Source organism: Zootoca vivipara, chromosome 6 (genome assembly GCF_963506605.1).
Source record: "Zootoca vivipara chromosome 6, rZooViv1.1, whole genome shotgun sequence".
NCBI lineage: Eukaryota > Metazoa > Chordata > Lepidosauria > Squamata > Lacertidae > Zootoca > Zootoca vivipara.
In genome coordinates, this window is record NC_083281.1 from 18,050,729 (window position 1) to 18,072,977 (window position 22,249).

The 22,249-nt window shown below is 46.3% G+C and overlaps 1 protein-coding gene across 8 annotated transcripts in view; it reads left to right on the forward strand.

Moving 5' to 3' along the window:
* RYR1 (ryanodine receptor 1) overlaps window positions 1-22,249 on the forward strand; it is a 158,554-nt gene that overhangs the window by 56,766 nt on the left and 79,539 nt on the right. For all 8 annotated transcript variants that reach the window (XM_035118948.2, XM_060275549.1, XM_060275548.1 and 5 more), the window contains exons 13-32: window positions 318-504; window positions 1,016-1,151; window positions 1,985-2,080; window positions 2,966-3,084; window positions 3,672-3,805; window positions 4,518-4,759; window positions 6,842-7,034; window positions 7,928-8,144; window positions 8,348-8,452; window positions 8,622-8,725; window positions 9,482-9,565; window positions 10,677-10,836; window positions 11,409-11,556; window positions 12,453-12,655; window positions 13,392-13,566; window positions 14,870-15,078; window positions 17,908-18,290; window positions 19,534-19,666; window positions 19,984-20,144; window positions 20,481-20,646. In XM_035118948.2, coding sequence (XP_034974839.2) covers window positions 318-504; window positions 1,016-1,151; window positions 1,985-2,080; window positions 2,966-3,084; window positions 3,672-3,805; window positions 4,518-4,759; window positions 6,842-7,034; window positions 7,928-8,144; window positions 8,348-8,452; window positions 8,622-8,725; window positions 9,482-9,565; window positions 10,677-10,836; window positions 11,409-11,556; window positions 12,453-12,655; window positions 13,392-13,566; window positions 14,870-15,078; window positions 17,908-18,290; window positions 19,534-19,666; window positions 19,984-20,144; window positions 20,481-20,646 — 3,355 coding nt within the window. The remainder of the gene's footprint in view (window positions 1-317; window positions 505-1,015; window positions 1,152-1,984; window positions 2,081-2,965; window positions 3,085-3,671; window positions 3,806-4,517; window positions 4,760-6,841; window positions 7,035-7,927; window positions 8,145-8,347; window positions 8,453-8,621; window positions 8,726-9,481; window positions 9,566-10,676; window positions 10,837-11,408; window positions 11,557-12,452; window positions 12,656-13,391; window positions 13,567-14,869; window positions 15,079-17,907; window positions 18,291-19,533; window positions 19,667-19,983; window positions 20,145-20,480; window positions 20,647-22,249) is intronic.

Here is a 22,249-nt window from a genome sequence, read left to right on the forward strand (position 1 = left end):
CGCCACATGAGCATGCGCAGAAGCGATCTGCACACTTTGCGCATGCGCAAAAACAATCTATGCCCTTTGCGCATGTGCAAAAGCGACCTGCACACTTCACACATGCGCAGAATCGCTCAATCGCACTGTGCCCATGCAAGGAAGAGGCGCTCTAGTTGCGGGCTTTTTGGGGTGCGAACGGCACCCCAAAATGGATTAAGTCTGCAACTAGAGGTACCACTGTATATTAACTTGCAGCCATCTTAGGGGTGTGATTCCTCCTTCTCTGTCCCATCCATATCCAATGCTAATCTCAGCTCTGGCCGTTCCTTCTCCAGGGGCCTGGACACACTGAGTGGAAAGGTCAAGTCGGGAACCCCAGTGACCCTTCCCATCGATGGGATGATTCTCAGCTTGCAGGACCTGATCAACTACTTCCAGCACCCCGAGGAAGAGCTGCAGCACGAGGAGAAGCAGACCAAGCTGCGTTCCCTCAAAAACAGGCAAAACCTCTTCCAAGAGGAGGTGAGCCATCGGGGGCTCAATCTAGAAGGGTGGCCTGATTAAAGCCATCGCCAAACCGGTGCCCTCAATATGTTGGATTCCCAGTTCCCAGCAGCTCCAGCCAACATGGCCAATAGGAATGATGGAAGCTGTAGTCCAGGGGTCAGCAAACCTTTTCAGCAGGGGGCCGGTCCACAGTCCTTCAGACCTTGTGGGGGGCCGGACTATATTTTGAAAAGGAAAAAAAAATGAACGAATTCCTATGCCCCACAAATAACCCAGAGATGCATTTAAAATAACAGGACACATTCTACTCATGTAAAAACACGCTGATTCCCGGACCATCCACAGGCCGGATTAAGAAGGGGATTGAGATCCGGCCCACGGGCCTTAGTTTGCCTACCCATGCCGTAGTCCCAACAGCATTGGGAGAGGCTCATAGCTTCTCCACCTCTGGTGAAGACAGCAGGGGCTTGTGGGGCTTGCTAAGGTAGGACTCCAGGCCCTGAGGGCACTTCTTCTTCTTTTGCAGGGAATGATCACGATTGTTCTGAACTGCATAGACCGCCTCAACGTGTACACCACTGCCGCACACTTTGCTGAATACGCTGGCGAGGATGCCGCTGAGTCCTGGAAGGAGATTGTCAACCTGCTGTACGAACTGCTCGGTATGAAGACCAAGGGCAGAGCTCTGGGATAAGAGCTGCCTGGGGCCATGTCGAAAATGACAGAGCTCTGGAGCTTGCAGGGTGCTATCGAATGGCTAGCGAGTTTTGGGAGGGCTCAAGGAGGTTAGCATCGATTTCCAGTTCTGATTCGGTCTGGATTGGGTTGCAGATTTCACAAGCAACCCTTCCCGCCTCCTGAATCTATGAGATCTGCATGATACATTTTAATCAGAGTTATACCCCTTTAAATAGTCATGCCTTGCTCCTAGAGAATCCTGGGAAGTGTGATTTGTTAAGGGTGCCGAGTTGTTAGGAGATCACCCCACTATTCCCTTTACAGAGCTACAGTTTCCAGAGTGATTTAACCGTTCATCCCTTTTCTTAAGGAACCAGTTGCTTAAGAAATGGGATCAATCATTAAACCACTCTGGAAACTGTAGCTCTGCAAGGGGAATAGTGGGGTGGTCTCCTAACAACTCTCGGCACCCTTACGAAACCACCGTTCCCAGGATTCTTCGGGGCAAGGCATGACTATTTAAAAGGGTATAACCCTGATTGAAATGTATCATTGCAGATGGGGCCTCAGTGGCCAGGTTTGCATGTCACTTCTAAACCATAATTTAAACTAAAAGGACCGTGAGCGAGTGAGAGACGACTGCTCCATCCATCATATCTGCTTGTGGGCTTCTGGTTAGGACACAATGCTGGATGATATAATAGGCCTTTGGTCTGATCTCGCGCTTGCAAAAGTAAATTGCCTGACAATAATATTGTGGCAGTAACTAGCCGGATAGTAACATGCATGCTTTTTCCCTTGGTGTCCCTCCACGCAGCTTCACTGATCCGTGGGAACCGGGCCAACTGCGCCCTTTTCTCCAACAACCTGGACTGGCTGGTCAGCAAGTTGGATCGACTGGAGGCCTCCTCTGGTGAGCAGGTGGGGTGGTCTGGGCTGCCCTATACCATGATCCATAGCTGCCAAATTATCCCTTTTTTTAAGGGATTTTCCCTTATGCTGAATAGGTTTCCTCACGAGAAAAGGGAAAACTTGGCAGCTATGCATGATCTTAAAGTCTTCTTCAAGCCACCCGAGCACTACTGAAGTTTTGGACTACAATACCCGTCATCCTCGGGTAGTTGGCAGGGATGATGGGAGTTGTAGTCCAAAACATTTGTAATCCAAAACTCCAGGCTGAGGAAGGCTAGTGTCTGTCTGTCTGTCTGTCTGTCTGTCTGTCTGTCTGTCTGTGTCTGTCTGTCTGTCTGTCTGTCTGTCTGTCTATACCTATCTGTCTATCATCTATCTATCTATCTATCTATCTATCTATCTATCTATCTATCTATCTATCTATCTATCATCTATCTAATCTATGTTAAAACAAAGATACGGTTGGAGAGGAAACATAACCCAGTGTTGAAAGCATGGAGTCTTGTGTATAGCTATAGTCTTGAAATGGAATGTGGGAGATGGGTAGCAGACCATGAGATTAGGCTCGGCTAAGTGCTGCACAAGTTTTGGGATGCACCTAGGACTGCAGGTAAAAAGAAACATGCAGTGGTTGGTCCCCCATTCAACTTCCCACCTAAAATTATGGGGAATCAACCATTATCCATTAGCTTGTGGGCCAGTGTGGTGTAATGGCCAGAGTGTTGGACTGCAACCTGGAGACTAGGGTTCAAATCACCACTTGGCCATGAAACTCGCTGGGTGATTTTTGATGAGTCACTCGCTCTCAGTCTAGCCTACCAGACAGGGTGGTTGTGAGAATAACATGTGCACTCTCTCTCTCTCCCATCCTGGTCTTGTCTGGCAGGCATCTTGGAGGTTTTATACTGTGTGCTCATTGAAAGCCCTGAAGTTCTGAACATCATCCAGGAGAACCACATCAAGTCCATCATTTCGCTCTTGGACAAACACGGGCGCAACCACAAGGTAAGTAGAGCCACACATGCGCCACTGACTCCTCTTCCAGCAAACAGGCATCAGGCGGCAGGAAGCTTTTTTGTGTTGGGCACAGGCCAGGGGAATAATTATTATTATTTGTTTGTTTGTTTGTTTGTTTGTTTGTTTATACCCCACCCATCTGGCTGGGTTTCCCCAGCCACTCTGGGCAGCTTCCAACGAAATATTAAAATACAATAGTCTGTCAAGCATTAAAAGCTTCCCTAAACAGGGCACATGTAGCACTCTTGGATCGTGTCCAGTGTTAACTCCTATTCAGAGTAGACCCATTGAAATTGATGGTCCTGGCTCATTAATCCAGTTTTTAACCTTATCATCAATGTTAATTATTTTTTTGAATGTTTTAAATAGTTGTAACTGTGTGCTTGGTTTCTTTCTTTCTTTCTTTCTTTCTTTCTTTCTTTCTTTCTTTCTTTCTTTCTTTCTTTCTTTCTTTCTGATAATTCCGTTGTTTTATTCTGCTTGTAAACCACTTTAAGGGTTTTGATTATTATTTTTTGCAATCAAGCAGTATGTAAGTTTTATGAAATAAATAACTTTTGGTGCCCCCTTGGCAGGTCCTGGACGTCCTCTGCTCTCTGTGTGTCTGCAACGGTGTGGCCGTCCGCTCTAACCAAAACCTCATCACTGAAAACTTGCTCCCGGGAAGGGACCTACTCTTGCAGACAAAGCTCATCAACTATGTCACCAGGTTGGTGCTTTCCCCGTTTTAATGTGGCACCATGCATGTCGCAATTCTGCTGGGGTGGGGTGGGGGTATTAGCGCAGAATGCAAATTTGGAAATGTAACTAGACTTTCCTTTACGTTTCTAGTCCTTATGAGTTCCAAAGGTGTGCAGACAATGGTTGCTGAAATATCAGGATGATATCCACTATTAGCCATATCACGGAGTAGACCCACTGAAATTGGTGCACTTAAGTAAATCAGGACCAACGATTTCAGGGGATCTGTTTTGAGTTTTGAGTCAGTTTGACATCACCCTCAGAAGCTAGATGGGCGGTGGAATAAGATTTCCCCAGACACGAGGGCAGCAGAGCTTCAGATTCCTTGCCCTTCTGCATAATCTGACTTCGACATGATAGCAAATGTTTCATAATAAATGGTGCATAGAAGAGAAATTGTGTAACTTTAGCTAGTTTGTTATAGCAGAATCAAGCTTCCCTTGGCAGAGAATCTGCCTTATGGAAGTTTAATTTTTAGTTTAATGTAACCTAGGATCTTGGAATTCAACTGGGATCGTAGAATTTAAACTCAGAGGAAGGCCATCAGAGAGACCCCAAATACAGGAGCCCAATCACGTCCTTTGGTTTTCTCTTCCCTTTGGGTCTGGGTGGTCTGTCCTTTTTCTCCCTCCTTTCTTCACCCTCCCTCTGTTCCTCTGCTCTTCCTCCCTCTTAAACAGCATGCGCCCCAACATCTTCCTGGGCACGCACGATGGCTCCACACAGTACAAGAAATGGTACTACGAGATGATTGTGGATTACGTGGAACCCTTCGTGACCTCTCAGGCCACCCATTTGCGGGTTGGCTGGGCCATGGTAGAAGGATACAGCCCTTACCCCGGAGGTGGGGAAGGTTGGGGAGGCAACGGCGTTGGGGATGACCTCTTCTCCTTTGGCTTCGACGGCCTGCACCTGTGGTCAGGTAGGGCACCTGCGTGGGGTGGTCCACATGCCTTGCACACACCATTCAGGATTCAGATGTCAAGGAAATAAATGACTGTCTGACATTTAGAAGACAGCTAGAGGCAGCCCTGTATGGGGAAGTTTTTAATGTTTGATGCTTTTACTGTGGTTTTATAATTGTTGGAAGCTGCCCAGTGGTGCTGGGGCAACCCAGTTAGATGGGTGGCATGGAAATAAATGGTGGTGGTGGTGGTGGTGGTTGCTGCTGCTTGAGGCCTGAATGGATTACATTGACAAATGCAGCATCTAAGGCAGAGTTTCCCCAAACCTGGGTCTCCAGCTGTTTTTGAACTACAATTCCCATCTTTCTCGATCACTGGTCCTGCTAGCTAGGATGATGGGAGTTGTATTCCAAAACAGCTCGAGACCCAAGTTTGGGAAACTCTAAGCAAAGGGAGGAAATGTTATTGCTGTTATTTATTACTATTGCTATTATTATATCTATCACCTGCCCTTACAGCAGGTCCCACAGCAAATCACAACGATATAAAATTTTAAACAGTTAAAATGGAGTACAGTCACAAGAATAGGGTTGGTCCTGAGAACAGACGTCTCAGGTGTCAATGGCCAGGATAAAGAGGTGTGTCTTTGGCATTTGCCGAAAGCTGTATAGCAAACACGGCAGTTGTACCTCTGTGGGGAGTTCCACAACTTAGGGGCTGCCACAGAGAAGGCCCTCTCCCTAGGCCATACCCCCTAAAACTCTGAGGGAGGTGGAACTACCAAACAGGTTCCCTCTGCTGGTTTTAACTTAACACCCAGGATGGTTTATAGGGAAGGAGGTGGTCTTCCAGATGTCATTACTATTGTCAAGATGGGCTTCTAAGTATGAAATTACAAGTATGAAAGCCGAGCAATTAAAATATAAACACACATAATTAAAACACACGGTTATAATTAGTGGCAAAGCAGTCCCATTAAAACGCTGAAATGTAAACACCCGTAATTAAAATATGCAAGAAAACAATCCCATTAAAGCAACACAGTAATTGAAAGAGGGAGGCTTGAGAGGGAAGAGGGGAAGAATTAGGTGTGCTTTAAAGAACCAGAAAGGGCCTCTTAAATTTCAACAGGGAGCTTACGTATTGTCTAGAAAATCTCATAAATATTACCAAACATTACAAAAACAAAAACAAAAAACAAGCAAATAAGAACACATATAATGCAGTCACCAAAATACTTGAAAAATACACACACATAACACAAAACAAATCTAAGCAGACAACTACCCATCTATTCCACATCGCCCCATCAGCTCAAGTAACCAATAACAATAATATTAATAATTATATCATTAATCGATAGCATTGAATAATGCCATTAACAATAATAACATTCAACTAACCCATAATCCTGGCCAGAAATATAGGTCTGCTGATCTTAAATATTTTAAAAAATAGGTTCAGAAGACACACAGTCCTGCTTGCATGCACTCTGGGCGTTTGCATGCACAGAGGTCTATTCACTTCTCTCCACATGGTCCATTTTTTAATCCTGGATGGTGCGATGGTTAGAGTGCTATACTAGGACCTGGGCGACCGGGGTTCAAACCGCCACTCAGCCATGGAGATCCCTGGATGACCTTGGTCCATCCGGCACCCTCTCTCACCCTAACCTACATCACAAGGTTGTTGTGAGGGTGAAAAATGGGGAGAAGGATGCGTGCCATCTTGAGCTCCTTAGAGTGGAGGTGGGATATAAGCGCAATAAAGAATTTCTTGCACTGCAGCACTCGTAAGTCGGAGGCGGCACATGAATAGCAAGGGGAGCTTCTCATAGGAGGTGCAGGTGGTTGCCAAGCAAGGGACGAGCTTCTGTGGTTTGTCTTAGGAGAAATGTTACACGGCCAAGAGGGTAAAACATAGCAGGAGAATGCTAGTCCTCATTAATTCCACTGAATCCATGGGGTTCAATGTGAAGAGGAGTCTTGGGATGAAGGCCCACGTGTTATGAATTCATTGTATGTTGTCTCAGGGACGCCTGTCCTGTATGATCTAGTTGAGAATCCTGCCGTTCTATGATCCCTCTCTCCTTGGCACAGGCCGTGTGGCTCGGGCCGTGACATCCCCCGGCCAGCACACCTTGGGGGCAGATGACGTGGTGAGCTGCTGCCTCGATCTGAGCGTGCCAAGCATCTCCTTCCGCATCAATGGTTTCCCCGTCCAGGGCATGTTTGAGAACTTCAACCTGGACGGCCTCTTCTTCCCTGTGGTCAGCTTCTCTGCTGGCATCAAGTAAGCTCAAAGCATCAAGTAAGGGCCAGACCTGTGCTCACCTACTAAGGAAGAGGAATAATCCCCATTGAGTCAACGTCGTGTTAGGAGGAGAATTCATTTTAGGGCCTGTCCACACCTTGCCTTGATGCAGATTGCAAACCCTGCGTGCCTCCCTTTTAATTTCCCCCTCATCCCTGTGGTATTCTTCTCCAACTCCTGTCACCCCACACTTTCTCCTCCCTAAATCTGAAGTTTCCCTATGCTTTGAAAATCCGAATATTGCTTTAGATCTAGAGAGGAGAAAATTTGTGGGTAGCAGGAGCCAGAGGAGCGAGTGTTTGGACTGGCCCCTGGTTATCATAGCAGATTGTAGTAACAGGTAGGTAGCCGTGTTGGTCTGGATCGAAGTAAAATAAAAAAATTCCTTCAGTAGCACCTTAAAGACCAACTAAGTTTTTATTTTGGTATGAGCTTTCGTGTGCATGCACACTTCTTCTTCTGAAGAAGTGTGCATGCACACGAAAGCTCATACCAAAATAAAAACTTAGTTGGTCTTTAAGGTGCTACTGAAGGAATTTTTTTATTTTACTTCGATCCAGACCAACACGGCTACCTACCTGTAACCAGAACTATGGAAGGCACCACATTGAGCCGCATGAAACAGATTGTAGTAGTTAGTACTGTCCATATTGCTACTTCATATTCTGTTTAGAACCAGGAGCTCTACCCAATTGTTGCCTCTGGCCCCTCCACCACTCGCATATGGTCCCTGGAAGTTTCTTTGTCGAAAAGCCCATCACGGCCATTATATTTCTAGCCTGCTTTTCTACCCAAAGACATTTAAGCAGTAGGTTCTTTCCTTAAGGGGGATGGTGTCCAACTCTCTCTCTCTTTTGCCCTCCCCCTGCCAGGGTGAGGTTCCTCCTGGGGGGACGCCATGGGGACTTCAAGTTCCTGCCCCCACCGGGTTACGCCCCCTGCTATGAGGGCCTCCTGCCACGTGACAAGATGCGTGTGGAGCCCATCAAGGAATATAAACATGACTTCAACGGGTTCCGGAACCTTCTGGGGCCCACACAGTCCTTGTCCCACACTTCCTTCACGCCATACCCCGTGGATACCATCCAGGTAAAGAGGATCAGGGGAGCAAAGTGTGGGGAGGTGGTGGGGTCAGGTTGAAATTGGCCAGCCAAAAGGCCGAGGGGTTTCTGGGGCAAGCAGTTGCCAGGTTTGCCAAAGGCTGGGCTATATACAGGTAGTTAGGAATCTTTTATTGCGGTCACCCCTCTGCCTCATCTCCCTGCTAACTTTCCTCTTTTCCTTCTCTGAAGATTGTACTGCCTCCCCATCTTGAGCGGATTCGGGAGAAACTGGCAGAGAACATCCACGAACTTTGGGCTTTGACCCGCATCGAGCAAGGGTGGACTTATGGCCCCGTGAGTGTTTGGTGCTCTTGTTCCCAACCCCAATTAATATATAGGTTGGGAAGGTGCCGTTTCCTAAAACAAGCTTGAGTTGGGCCTCTGAACCTTTAGTCGTGACAAGTGAGGGAGGACTCGGACAGGGGTACATAAATCACATCCCGTGCCTCTGCCCCCTTTTCAGATCCGGGATGACAACAAGCGCTTGCACCCATGTTTGCTAGATTTCCACAGCCTGCCCGAGCCAGAACGCAATTACAACCTGCAGATGTCGGGAGAGACACTCAAGTGAGTTGAAGGAGCAAGCTCCTAAGTCAAGAAGCAAGCTCAATTTAAGTGGGTCAGCTTTTGGGGTGGGGTGAGGGGTAGGTATCCATTCTACATGTGTAGGTCAGGGGGCAGGATAAGATGGTAGGCAATGGAGAAAAGGTCCTGGCAGTGCCAGGGTCCAGAAGAGGAAACGGAGAGATCTGAGAAAAACACAAGAGAATATGTCTTAGAGCACAGGTTCTCTGTAGAAGCCTGCAGTTACAAAAATGTGTGCATTAGAGCATGCATAAAAACAAAGGTGTTGGTGAAAATGACATACAAAACTGCATTTCATTACAGGAAAATGGCTTGCAAAAATGTGCACCTTAGTCAAGACTGCATATAAAAGCGTGTTTATTGGGTGAAATTTACACTGGAGTGCTGATGAATTTCCATGACTGTGGTTGTTGTTGTTTTTAAAAAAGAAAGAAATGGAAATGTGGGGAATGGAATGTAAGACTGGGAAAATGAGAAACTGAGAGAACAAAAGCTGACAGATCATTCTGTCCCTATCACGAACCCAGCTTTCTATACACATACACATACCAGCTTCATATTTGACAGATGGTACTGCCGGTAAATTGAACTTTGATTCAATAGTCTTCCCCGTTGAAACTGAAAATGTGAAACCTTCTCAGCCATCACTGATTCATGGTTGCTCACTGAGATTGGGGGGGGGGGGTGGCTCGTAAGGACACAGCAGAATTTATTTAACCCTTGCTCTGTCCCCTGCAGGACCTTGCTTGCTCTGGGCTGCCATGTGGGGATGGCAGATGAGAAGGCTGAAGAGAACCTCAAGAAAACAAAGCTTCCCAAAACGTAGGTGGGCTGGTCGCTGCCTCCAGGCAGAGGCCAAAGTATAGCTCTGAATGTGTGTGTGTGTGTGTGTGTGTGTTGGTTTGCTGGCAAGGTTACCTTCGATCACCCCTCTGACATTTTGGAAGGGTTTGTAGCTCAGTGATGAGCACATGCTCTGCTTACATTATTATTATTATTATTATTATTATTATTATTATTATTATTATTATTATTATTTTATCATTCGTACCCCGCCCATTGACTGGAGAAGACCACTGCTGGATTGGGCCAGGCACCCATTTAGTTTAGTGGCCTGTTCCCACAGTGGCCGACCAGTTGTCCATGGGAAGCCCACAAGCAGAATCCAAGCACAAGAGCAACATCCCCTCCTGTGATTCCCGGAAACTTGTATTCAGACATTGCTGCCTCCAACAGTGGCTGTAGAAGATAGCCATTGTGCTTAGATGCCACTTACCCTCCATGAATTTATCCATTCCTTTTTTAAAGCCATCCAACCTGGTGGCCACCACCCCATCTTTAGAGGGTCAAGCTACGTACAATTTCGATCCCTGGCAGTTAAAAATTTCTAAGAGACTTCTTCCCAGTACTGTGTTATTGCCTTTTATTGGCATAAGTTTAAACAATACAAAGTCATCCAGATACATTAATAATCCAAACACATAAAATATATGAAAGACTAGTTCTTGGTGCTACCTGATCCCTACAGACAGAGTCTGTTCTGCCTTAAAAGTGTTACAAAATGCAGACTTGCGGCTTTTGCCAGCTGCCCATCCCTTTGCTCTGTTTACCATCCAGGCTGATGAAGAACACAAATGTGCAAAGCTGCCTGATTTGCACGTTTGTTGGAATTTCAGAACTGGCTTTGGTGTGCTTGGTGCAGAATTATGAATTATGCAATGTTGGCTTATCACTGGAGATGGGACAGTTGATTTGCTGGTCTGTTTTCCCACTGAGCAGATACAGAATTGTTTATATGTCTGGACGAGCAAGAGAGCTGATGAAGGTGAGGGGAATGCTGTCCCAAATAGCTCAGTGGCTGCGAACAGGTGGAAAGAAAGGCTTTAGGGGGTGTTCGCCTTGCTCTAAAGCCCTGCTTTGATCCTCTTGACAGGTACATGATGTCCAATGGCTACAAACCAGCACCGTTGGATCTCAACCACATCAAGTTAACTCCGGCCCAGAACACCCTGGTGGACAAACTGGCAGAGAATGGGCACAATGTCTGGGCAAGAGATCGTGTCCAGCAGGGGTGGACCTATAGTGTTGTGCAGGTACGGTATAACACTTGGCATGAGAGCGATGCTTAGCAAAGGCTACAACCCAGAACCTGGCAGGGTTCTAGGTGACAGGGGAGGAAAGGAAAGCTTAAAGTTAGACCAGAGGTAGCCAATGTAATGGCCATTGTGTCACAGGAGTCAGATGTTTTGACTTAAGCCAGAAAGAGAAGTGGTGAGCCAGGACTCCTGAGTCCTCTCTTATGCTCCTTCCATCTTTCTAGTCAGGCATACAAGTCAGGGATGGGGAACCTTCTTGGCTCAGTGGGCCAGATGGTTATCTCCACCCATCCAACTTTCCTGCCTGTCCTCTGATGTCATGATGACGTCAGGTGACTAATAGGTGTGCGATCCAGTCCACCCATCAAAGTTGAGCTGTGGGGTGGTAAATGGGTCTGCTTCGCCAGCATGTTCCTTGCACTGGTGAAGCAGCACCCGGCAGGATTGAGCCCTGCCTTTACCCACCCATCAGTTGACATCACCTGAGGATGCCAGCTGATTGACAGGTGGGTGTGGTTTTGGGAAATGGGACAGTCTTATGTGTGTGTTTTCTGCTGCACTCTTCTTAGGACATCAAAAACAAACGCAACCCCCGCCTGGTGCCCTACATCCTGCTAGATGAGCGGACTAAGAAAACGAACCGGGACAGCCTGCGCGAAGCCGTCCGCACCCTAATCGGCTATGGATACAACATCGAACCACCAGACCAGGAAGCCAGTGAGGATCTTTCTGCTCCCCCAAGTTTGCTCCACTGCCAGTCTTAGTGAGAGAGCTGATAAGAGCAAGGCAGTACAGCTAGGAGAGGCACACAGGCCTGTCTGCCTAATGAGACAGTTATCAAAAGCTGTGCTGTCAGTACCTTTGGAGCCTAGGTGGTTGGTGACTGGGGACAGAGCCTTTGGGGTGGTGGTGCCTCATTTACAGAAAACCCTTCCAGAAATATTTGTTTGACGCCACCTCTCCTCTCTTTTCAATGGCAGCTTTAGACGATTTTAGACGCCTGGGCCTTTGATGAACTAATATGAAGCTGCTTCTGTTTATTTATTGCTGCTTTACAATTGCAGGGCTATTAAAAGCAACCTTTGAGGGAGGCGCATTTGAGATGGAAAGGCAAAGGTTTAGAATGTTTTACATTCATATTTCAAATAAATAAATCTAGCAGATTGTGCTACCTGAGACTGCAGAAGCGTGGAATTGCAGGTTTGCTTTTCCTGTATTTCTTTTTAAACCTCCTTATGCACAAACCTCTCAGATTTAAAGAGGATGAATTCCAACTCAGCTTTCTCCCTGGCCTGCTAGTTTTCTATGTGCATTACCTTTCTGCTTGCAGAAAACTGGCATGCAAAAACAAGTATAAGCTAAAATCTTGTCCCTGACATGCTTGTGTTCCAAATATAGGGAAGTTCTGATGTCAGGGAGAACAATCTGGACTCCCATCTGCAGCCTGGAGTTGTACAATCCCAGATATTCAGGGCTATGTGATCGACCTGAATGTGTGACTGGGCTCTCTGCCTAGAGGAGAGTGAACAGAACAGGGTGCCAGAGCCTGTAGATCTGAAAGTAGGCAACGTTACCATTCTATCTCCTCATTTCTTCCTGGGCCTCTTCAACAGGTCAGGAGCTGACCAAGGGCCGATCAGAGAAGGTCCGCATTTTCCGCGCCGAGCAGTTCTATGCAGTGAAATCAGGCAAATGGTACTTTGAATTTGAGGCCGTCACAACGGGAGAGATGCGGGTAGGATGGGCACGACCCAATGTGCGGCCTGACATGGAACTGGGAGCGGATGAGCTTGCCTACGTTTTCAACGGACACCGGGTGAGTCAGAGGGGATGAACTACGGCCCCATTTGCACCGTATGTTTAAAGCTCTGTGATGCCACTTTAGAATAGAATCATAGGATCGTAAAGTTTAGCGGGACCCCAAGGGTCCTCTAGTCCAACCCCTGTGGTGCTTTAAACAGTTGCGGCTCCCCCAAAAGAATTCTGGGAGCTGTAGTTTGTTACAGGCACTGAGAGTTATTAGGAGGCTCCCTGTTCTCTCAGAGCTACATTTTCTTGAGTTCCTTGGAAGAGTGACTGACAGTTAAAACCCTCTGGGAATTGTGGTTCTTTGGGGTGAATGGGGTCTTCCAACAACTCTCCACACCCTTAGCCCCCATAATTCTTTGGGGGAAGCCATAACTGTTTAAAGTTGTATCACGTGGTTTAAAATGTGTGTCGGAGGTGGCCCAAGTAAGACTTCTCCTCCATTTAGTTCAGTGTTGTCCACACTGACAGGCAGCAGCTGTCCAGGATTTCAAGCAGGGGTCTCTCCCAAACACTGCCGTAAGTTGCTGTTCAAGGTCTTAACAAATGGCAGGTCCCAGAATTCCTTGGGGGAAGCCGTGACAACTGTTTTAAAGTGCTGTCAGAGCTCTTTAAATGTATGCTGCACATGTGCCCCCCCCTAATCCTGAGAGGTGGACCCCACTAGCTGAGTCCTGCTTTGTGTCTCATCTTCCTGCTACCTGTTACCTGATCCTTCCTCCCTTTTCCAACCTCCTATCCTTCAGGGCCAGCGCTGGCACGTGGGCAGCGAACCTTTTGGCCGCTCGTGGCAACCGGGGGACGTGGTTGGTTGCATGATAGACCTCATCGACAACAATATCATGTTCACGCTCAATGGGGAGATGCTGATCAGCGATTCGGGGTCGGAGTTGGCCTTCAAAGATATTGAGATTGAGAATGGTAAGCAGAAGACTCGGGTTCTCTCTCTCTCTCTTTTGCTTATGAGGAACTTGCAGGGTTTCTTTGTCAGCTACAAGAAGAATAAAACACTCTACTGGGTGGAATCCAGGATCAAGGAACTAAGGCAGGCATAGGCAAACTTGGCTCTCCAGATGTTTTGGGACTGCAACTCCCATCATACCTGACCACTGGTCCTGTTAGCTAGGGGTGATGGGAGTTGTAGTCCCAAAACAGCTGGAGGGCCGAGTTTGCCTATGCTTGAACTAAGGCTTCTGGGATGTCTCTCTAGCTATTAGATTTTATAAAAATAAAATGGGGGGGGTGTCAGCATTCACCAGTGCACCTGAGTCATCTCAATTTATTTCTTTTTAATTAGCAAAATTTGCCTGGTATGGGTAGCACTCCCATGTGCTGTATTTCATCATTCACTGTTTAAAGGAGAGGACTGTTATTAACTGTTTTATTATTTGTCTGCCAGTATGCTTTTTGTTATGTTTTTTTATTATTGATATTCTGTAATGTGTTTTTAATGTTGTATGTCGCCGCCCTGGGATCTTTTGATAAAGGGTGGTATATAAATTGAATAAATGAAAATAAATAAAATATTAGGGGCCAAATATTAGGGGTTCAGGAATATCTAATGGGCTAATGTCAGAGGTGGAAGGTGGCTGTTGTCTCTTCCTGGGGTCTTGCACCTTCGGCTGAGTAATATCTCACAGCCTTTTAAACGTGTCTGTGGGGAGGGGAGGTATTGTTTTGTTCTTTTGGTTGAATTATTTACTTGTATTTTATTCTGTGAACTGCCCTGAGATTTTTAGACGAAGGGCAGCAATATAATTTTAATAAATAATTAAATAATGATGATGATGATGATGATGAAATGTTTTTCCTTCCTTCCGTTTCAAACAACTACATCCCACTTTCTGACAAAATAATCAGATTATCATAACAATTTAAACTGGCTTGTGTCATTGCCATTTGGATCGTACAAGTTTTCTTACTGCTATGATTCTTATTATATTCTTGTTTGTTTGCTATCTGAAATTCTAATAAGCTAAAAAAAATAAAAATCACCAAGCATTCCTCAATCCTGAGAACTAGAAACTTGATTAAACTTCAGATTCTTAGGATACAGAACTCAGCACCCAGCCCGGTACCAAATTCTGTGCTTGTGACTTTCCTTGAGCCATGCGATAATTAACATTAATCCAAAGCAGCTCTGGACAGACCTACCGTATGGGCTCTAGTGATGGTTACCAAGAAAACTGGGTTTTTAATTCCCTCCACCTATGTGGCTTTGCAGGTTTCATCCCAGTGTGCAGCTTGGGCTTGTCCCAGGTCGGGCGCCTCAACCTGGGCCAGGATGTCAGCAGCCTCCGCTACTTCACCATCTGCGGTCTGCAAGAAGGCTTTGAGCCGTTCGCCATCAACATGAAGCGGGACATCACCATGTGGTTCAGCAAGAGCTTGCCCCAGTTCTCCACGGTGCCCACAGAGCACCCTCATTATGAGGTGAGCTTTGCCACGCTTGTCCAGCGCCAAGGGCCATCTGGCGGTTCCCTCACTGCGAGAAGCCAAGTTACAGGGAACAGGCAGAGGGCCTTCTCGGTAGTGGCACCCACCCTGTGGAACGCCCTCCCACCAGATGTCAAAGAGAAAAACATCTACTAGACCTTTAGAAGACATCTGAAGGCAGCCCTGTTTAGGGAGGCTTTTAATGTTTAACAGACCATTGTATTTTAATATTTTGTTGGAAGCTGCCCAGAGTGGCTGGGGAAACCCAGCCAGATGGGCAGGGTATAAATAATAAATTATTATTATTATTATTATTATTATTATTATTATTATTATTAGAACTGAGGGCACCCCAGAGAGACTGGATTTCTGGAGCGATGCCTGTAGAGAACATTCTAGAAGCCAGGTTTGGGAGGGAACACACCCATGAGCGAAATCTCCTTCACCTCACTTCAGAGGGCATACTTTGGCAGAATGAAAGCTTGGAGGGTGGGAATGTGAGAGAACTCCAGGAATGTATTTTTTAAATATTTCTTTTTAATTGATTTATCATCAACCTAATGTTAAGGGGTGATATGATAGCCATGTTCAAATATATGAAAGGATGTCATATGGAGGAGGGAGAAAGATTGTTTTCTGCTGCTCCAGAGAAGCGGACACGGAGCAATGGATTCAAACTTCAAGAAAGAAGATTCCACCTAAACATTAGGAAGAACTTCCTGACAGTAAGAGCTGTTCGGCAGTGGAATTTGCTACCAAGGAGTGTGGTGGAGTCTCCTTCTTTGGAGGTCTTTAAGCAGAGGCTTGACAGGCATATGTCAAAAATGCTTTGATGGTGTTTCCTGCTTGGCAGGGGGTTGGACTGGATGGCCCTTGTGGTCTCTTCCAACTCTATGATTCTATGATTCTATGTACCAAACACATAACCATACAAAGCAATAGCAGAACCACACACGGAAAATATTCAGTTTTTAAAAAAAGCAAATTGCAGAGATGTGGTAACATAGAACCAAAATTATAAGGGGAGCCTATATAGCCCAGCCACGACGAAGAGTGAGTTCATGGGATGGCGAAACTTACTGGAAAAATAAGAAATCAAGATAACAAACTTTTTATAAAAGAATGGAAATGGTTCGTTGAATATTTACAAACAAACTGCAAACAGATAAGGACACCAGCAGGATTGTTGTAATAACCTGCAGTTTTATAAGAGTATATATTTAAAGTAGCTGAATAAATGAAACAAATTAATTTGGATATGCAGAAGATATTAAAAATAAATTTAAGGAACCGCAGAAAGAGGGGGAAGGAAGTCAGGTTTTGAAATGTTAAAATGACTGTGAAATCATTGAAATGTATAAATCTGAAAATCATAAATAAAATAAAATAATAAAAAAGAGTGAGTCACAGGAGGAGTGCTTATATGGCTGTCCCTATTATATATACGGTAATAAAAAAAAATGGAGGCCAGTCCGCTTCAAAATTTGAGCCCTGTGAGGAAGATAGGAGGGAGGGAGGTTTCTGAGGTAAATGTAAGGAGAGACAGAGAAAGATCCCAGGCCTGTGGCCTCGCCATGGAGAGACAACGTGAGGGAGAAGGCCCTTAAGGTATACGACAAAGCCATGTTGGTGAAAAGGGATCAGCACCTTGGAGAATAAAGGAATTGGCATTGTTATGTGAGGAGTCAGGGGAGAGAGGGAAGCCTGGGCTGTGTCTGAGGGCAGCAGCCATGCCTGCTTGACAAGAGGAGCACTGGGCAAGAGCTACCGAGGGGATGAAGAGACCCATGTCTGAGGGCTCTCATATATATATAATTTTTATTATTGTTGTTGTTAACAACAACAACAACGACATCTAATGATATCATACACTATCTTAAATACATGTACAAAGAAAAGGTAAAAGTAATAATAATAATAACAACCTTAAATAATAAACCGTTAAATGTTGATTTAAACTTGTACTTATACATGCTCTTTTCTTATACTTTCTAACTAAACAAAAATAAACCAAAGTAAAGATCCAATAAACTAAATGATGTCAAAATAGACTTCCTGTCATTTCCTGATGCAAGTTACATTTACAACACTGATATGTACTTATACTTCTTACCTTAAAGGTAAAGGTAAAGGGACCCCTGACCATTAGGTCCAGTCGTGACCGACTCTGGGGTTGCGCGCTCATCTCACGTTATTGGCCGAGGGAGCCGGCGTATAGCTTCCAGGTCATGTGGCCAGCATGACAAAGCCGCTTTTGGCAAACCAGAGCAGCACATGGAAACGCCGTTTACCTTCCCGCTGTAGCGGTTCCTATTTATCTACTTGCACTTTGACGTGCTTTCGAACTGCTAGGTTGGCAGGAGCTGGGACCAAGCAACGGGAGCTCACCCCGTCGCAGGGATTTGAACCGCCGACTTTCTGATCAGTCTTACCTTACTCTTACTATATTTTCTAATCCTTTCTTATAACATATCATACCATTTCCCCTTATTTAATAATATTCAATTTACACAAGGGTTATTCAAACGCGGCCATAGATGTTATATCGTTATTATATTTTTATAGGTATTTCTTAAACATATCCCACTTTTGTGTAAAAGATTGTTTTTGTATTTCCCCTTAATCTATTTGTCAATGGAGCCATTTATGCATAGTCTAATATCTTACTCTGCCATTCCCTTACTGTTGGTACTTTCTGAGGGCTCATCTAGACTTCCTTTTGTGCTGCGTTTCTAGGCATAGGACCAGGTAAGGGTGTGGATATGGTTGCAGGTGTGAAAGAGAAACCGTAAGGTGAACCCGTGCCGCCCTATGCTCCATTTTCAGGTGTCTCGGATTGACGGCACCGTGGACAACCCTCCGTGCTTGAAGTTGACGCACCGGACGTTCGGCTCGCAGAACGCCGTGGTGGAGCTCCTCTTCCTTCGGCTCAGCATGCCCGTGGAGTTCGACGAGAAGTTCAAGGTCACAGCGGGCACCACTCCCCTCACGCACGCCCTCACCATCCCCGAGGACGAGGTCAAGGACGTCGACCTCGACTCGGAATATGAGCAGCTGAAGAAAACCGCCAGCCCCAAGGAGGCCGAAGAGGCCGAGAAGGAGAAGCAAGGCTCTGCTCTGCCAGCCACTCCTAAGGAGCCCCCCAAGGAGGCATCCAAGGCTGAGAACGAAAAGGATGCTTCAACGGAAAAGGGCAAGACCAAGCGAGGGTGAGGGCTGGGTTGCGGCATGGGGAGAAAAGGCTTCTTGCCCATTGCAGGTGCTCACCTGGGGTGAGTGGGGAAGCGCCCCACTGACCTCAGAAGGCTTCCCTTCAGCACCTTCCTGCCTATGGTATTGCGTTTATATCCCAACTTTGTTCCAAAGAGCACGCAGCAGTGTGCATGGCTTCCCATGAGATTGCCATCTCACCCCTCCCTTCCCCATTTAATTCAGATTTACCCTTTATGTGGCATGTTTGTTTGTTTTATATATCGGATTTTCTGCAGAAATGACAAATCTCTATCAAATGGGAAGATAATATAGGGTGACCTTCCAAACCAACTGCTTAAAGCGATTTTAAAAACAGTTAGAAGCACAAAACCACATGTCATTGTTTTACTTTTAAACCACATTTTCTGCAAGCAAATCTGTGCTCAAAGCAGTTCAAAAACTAAATGCAGTGATGCAATAATTTTACATTGTGAGCCATATAATGTCGCTGCAACACAACGCTAGAAAATTAATAATGATTAATTAACGGTTCATTTGACATATGAAAACATGTGACTAAACAGTACAGCTCACTAATAGAGCAAGTCAACATTTCCTTGAAGCAGCCGTTGTTCTTCGGGCTGCAGCTCCTTTCTGAAGGCTCCTAGGGCTGGAGGGTGGGGCAAGCCAGGGGGAGAAAGCCATCGCCAGGTGTCCAGCACAGAGTCGCCGACCCCCTCACCACATTTAAAAGAAGACTAAAACCCTAACAGGTGGACATTGGTGTTTAAGACCCATTTGTCCTACTAGGAAATCCTGTTTGAGCAAGCATGTCTTCAGCTGTTAGTGAGTGCTTGTCGTGTCTGAACAGGAATGCTATTCCACAGAACAGGGGGCAGCCATGCTAAAAGCCCTGTTCTGAGTTACTGTGGAGTTCAGTTTATTTATTAAAGTTAGGAACTTTTAGGAGAAACTACTGGATGTATGAGCATGATGGCATGTGGGTGGTACTGTGCAAAACATTCATGCATAAGCGGTGACAAGGCCCCAGTGCACTGCCATGTGAAAGTGCCCCTTGTGTGTTTAACAATGTGGTCCAATGCGGATTGATTCGGAAGTAAGTCCCATTCAGGTCAGTAATGCACTTTAATCCAAGAAAAGCATGCCGAAGATGGCAGCCTTGAAGAGAATGAGGCCTGATATTTGGATGCAGCGCCAGCTTCCGTTTCTGACCATGCTCCCTCTCTCCCACTTCTCCAGCTTCCTGTTCAAAGCCAAGAAAGCCACCACTTTCATCCACCCTCCTCCAGTCGTCTCCACCGTACCTCGGCTGGAAGAGGAGGTGGTTCCAGATAATCGAGATGACCCCGAGATCATCATGAACACCACAACGGTAACAAGGACTTGGCTCTTTGTGGGGCTTGGCATGCAATCTCTTGATAGAAGTGGGGATTCCTCCTTTACTTTGGGGTGCTCAGGTGTGCTTTGCTACATGTCGAGGGCATGTATTCACATGTCGAGAGCACAATTCACAGACCAGTTTCAGAGCATGTGGCCTTCTCCCAGAGATGGACTTGGGATGCCTGGGGAAATGTTTTGAGTTCAAAAATCCTGCGGATAGCTCCTCTCTTTCTCCAACTTGCACTACAGGAGGAACTGCTTCCTAGCTTAAGCAAACCACAGTTTGTCATTAACCCTTTCTTCTTACAGTATTACTACTCAGTTCGGATATTTGCGGGCCAGGAGCCTACCTGTGTCTGGGTAGGCTGGATTACACCTGACTACCACCAGCACGACATGAACTTTGACCTCACGAAGGTGCGCAACGTCACTGTCACCATGGGTGACGACAAGGGAAACATCCATGACAGGTGAGAGCTAGCCGGGTTCCCTTTGCCTTGTGGGTCTGTCATAAACATTTCCTGAGGCCCATGTCTTAGTTGATTGGGGGTGAAGGTTGAAAGGAGGCCTGACAAAGATAAAACAAGGACCTCAAATGCTCACCCATGAATGTTTATGAAAGGACTGATCCACTCCACCAAAAGGATGAGCACAAAAACAGGCTACAGACAAGAGGGGTGATGGGAATTGTAGTTCAGCAACATGTGGAGGGCACCAGGTTGGGGAAGCCTTGCTTTTCAGGGCTTAGTGGTACCTCAAGAAGGTCTTGGTCAGGAGGACTCTTCAACCTTTTCTCCCTTTCGTAGCATCAAGCGAAGCAGTTGCTACATGGTGTGGGGAGGGGACTTCGTCTCCAGTACCCAGCAGACTCGGGTCAGCACCGTGGACCTGGTGATTGGCTGCCTCGTTGACCTGGCAACAGGCCTCATGACCTTTACAGCCAACGGGAAAGAGGTCAACACTTTCTTCCAGGTGAGTGGGGCACCTTCTGGGTGGAAGGGCATAACACATTTTTCAGGACACTGTGGAGTACAGAGAGATGGTCATCATACAGTGCATATTTAATTTAAGGAACTTGCCACCACAAGGTGTGGGGATGGATGCGGGCTTTAGATAGTCTTTAAATGGGATTTTAAAATAGATGCGGAACGGTTGATAAGTGATAACTTAATGCAACCTCCATTTTCCAAACGGCCTCCAACCACCAACATTGGAGACACACAAGAGGGGAATTGCTAGCTGGAGCTTATGTTCTTCTGTGTGGCTTTCAGAAAACAGTCCTCTTTTTTGAGAGGATGCCTGTTATATGCACCTGCCATGTTCTGGACTGATGCAAGCTTTCAGCCAGGTTGAAAGTTGCCTGGATATAGCTCCAAGTGAACAACTTGCTCCAGCAAAGGTTGTGAGTGGACAAGATAATCCTCTTTCTCCGGACTACATCCTCCAGGCTTGTGGAGAACTACAGAGCCTTTATGGGCCAACTCTCTGCTCTAAAGGCGGGCAAGTCTCCTCTGTCCCATACCCTGCCTCCTGGTGTGTTCCCTGCACCACCAGACTGGTGGTGTGCAGTTGGAAGCATCTGGTTCTGGGAAGGTGCCCGTGAGGGTTCAGGCTCTGGCCCAATAGACTGTGATGCTCTTAGAGAGTTCTCTGCGGGCTCCTGTCCCTCAGCCTGAGGCACAATGGGCTCCCTTTCTTCCACAGTCAGCTCTGAGCCCTAAACTTGACCTGGTTCCCTAACTCCCTTCCAGGTTTCTACCTTGTGTCTGGATCACTGCTAGATTCAGGGGTCGTGAAACCACCCATGTAAAGACTCTCCTACACCACAGACTTAAACTACTTTACCTGGTGTGTTTGATTTAGTGTAGCGGCCAAAAATGTCAGGTGTATGTGCATGTCAGAGACTGCAGGACTGAATTCACCAATACTCTCTGATTCAGGCATCCCCAAACTGTGGCCCTCCAGATGTTTTGGCCTACAACTCCCATGATCCCTAGCTAACAGGACCAGTGGTCGGGGAAGATGGGGATTGTAGTCCAAAACATCTGGAGGGCCAAAGTTTGGGGATGCCTGCTCTGATTTGCTTGAATGTATTTACAAAAAAGGGACGTGGGTGGCGCTGTGGGTTAAGCCACAGAGCCTAGGGCTTGCCGATCAGAAGGTTGGCGGTTTGAATCCCCGCAATGGGGTGAGCTCCCATTGCTTGATCCCTGCTCCTGTCAACCTAGCAGTTCGAAAGAACGTCAAAGTTCAAGTAGATAAATAGGTACCGCTACAGTGGGAAGGTAAACGGCGTTTCTGTGTGCTGCTCTGGTTCGCCAAAAGTGGCTTTGTCATGCTGGCCACATGACCTGGAAGCTGTACGCCTGCTCCCTCACCAATAACGCGAGATGAGCACCACAACCCCAGAGTCGGTCATGACTGGACCTAATGGTCAGGGGTCCCTTTACTCTTTACCTTTTATTTACAAAAAATAAAAAATAAACTGCCCTGAAATAATTGATAAAAGCCGGTATATATAATTGTTTTAAATACATTAAAAATAAACAAAATATTGACCTGACTCAGCATCCTG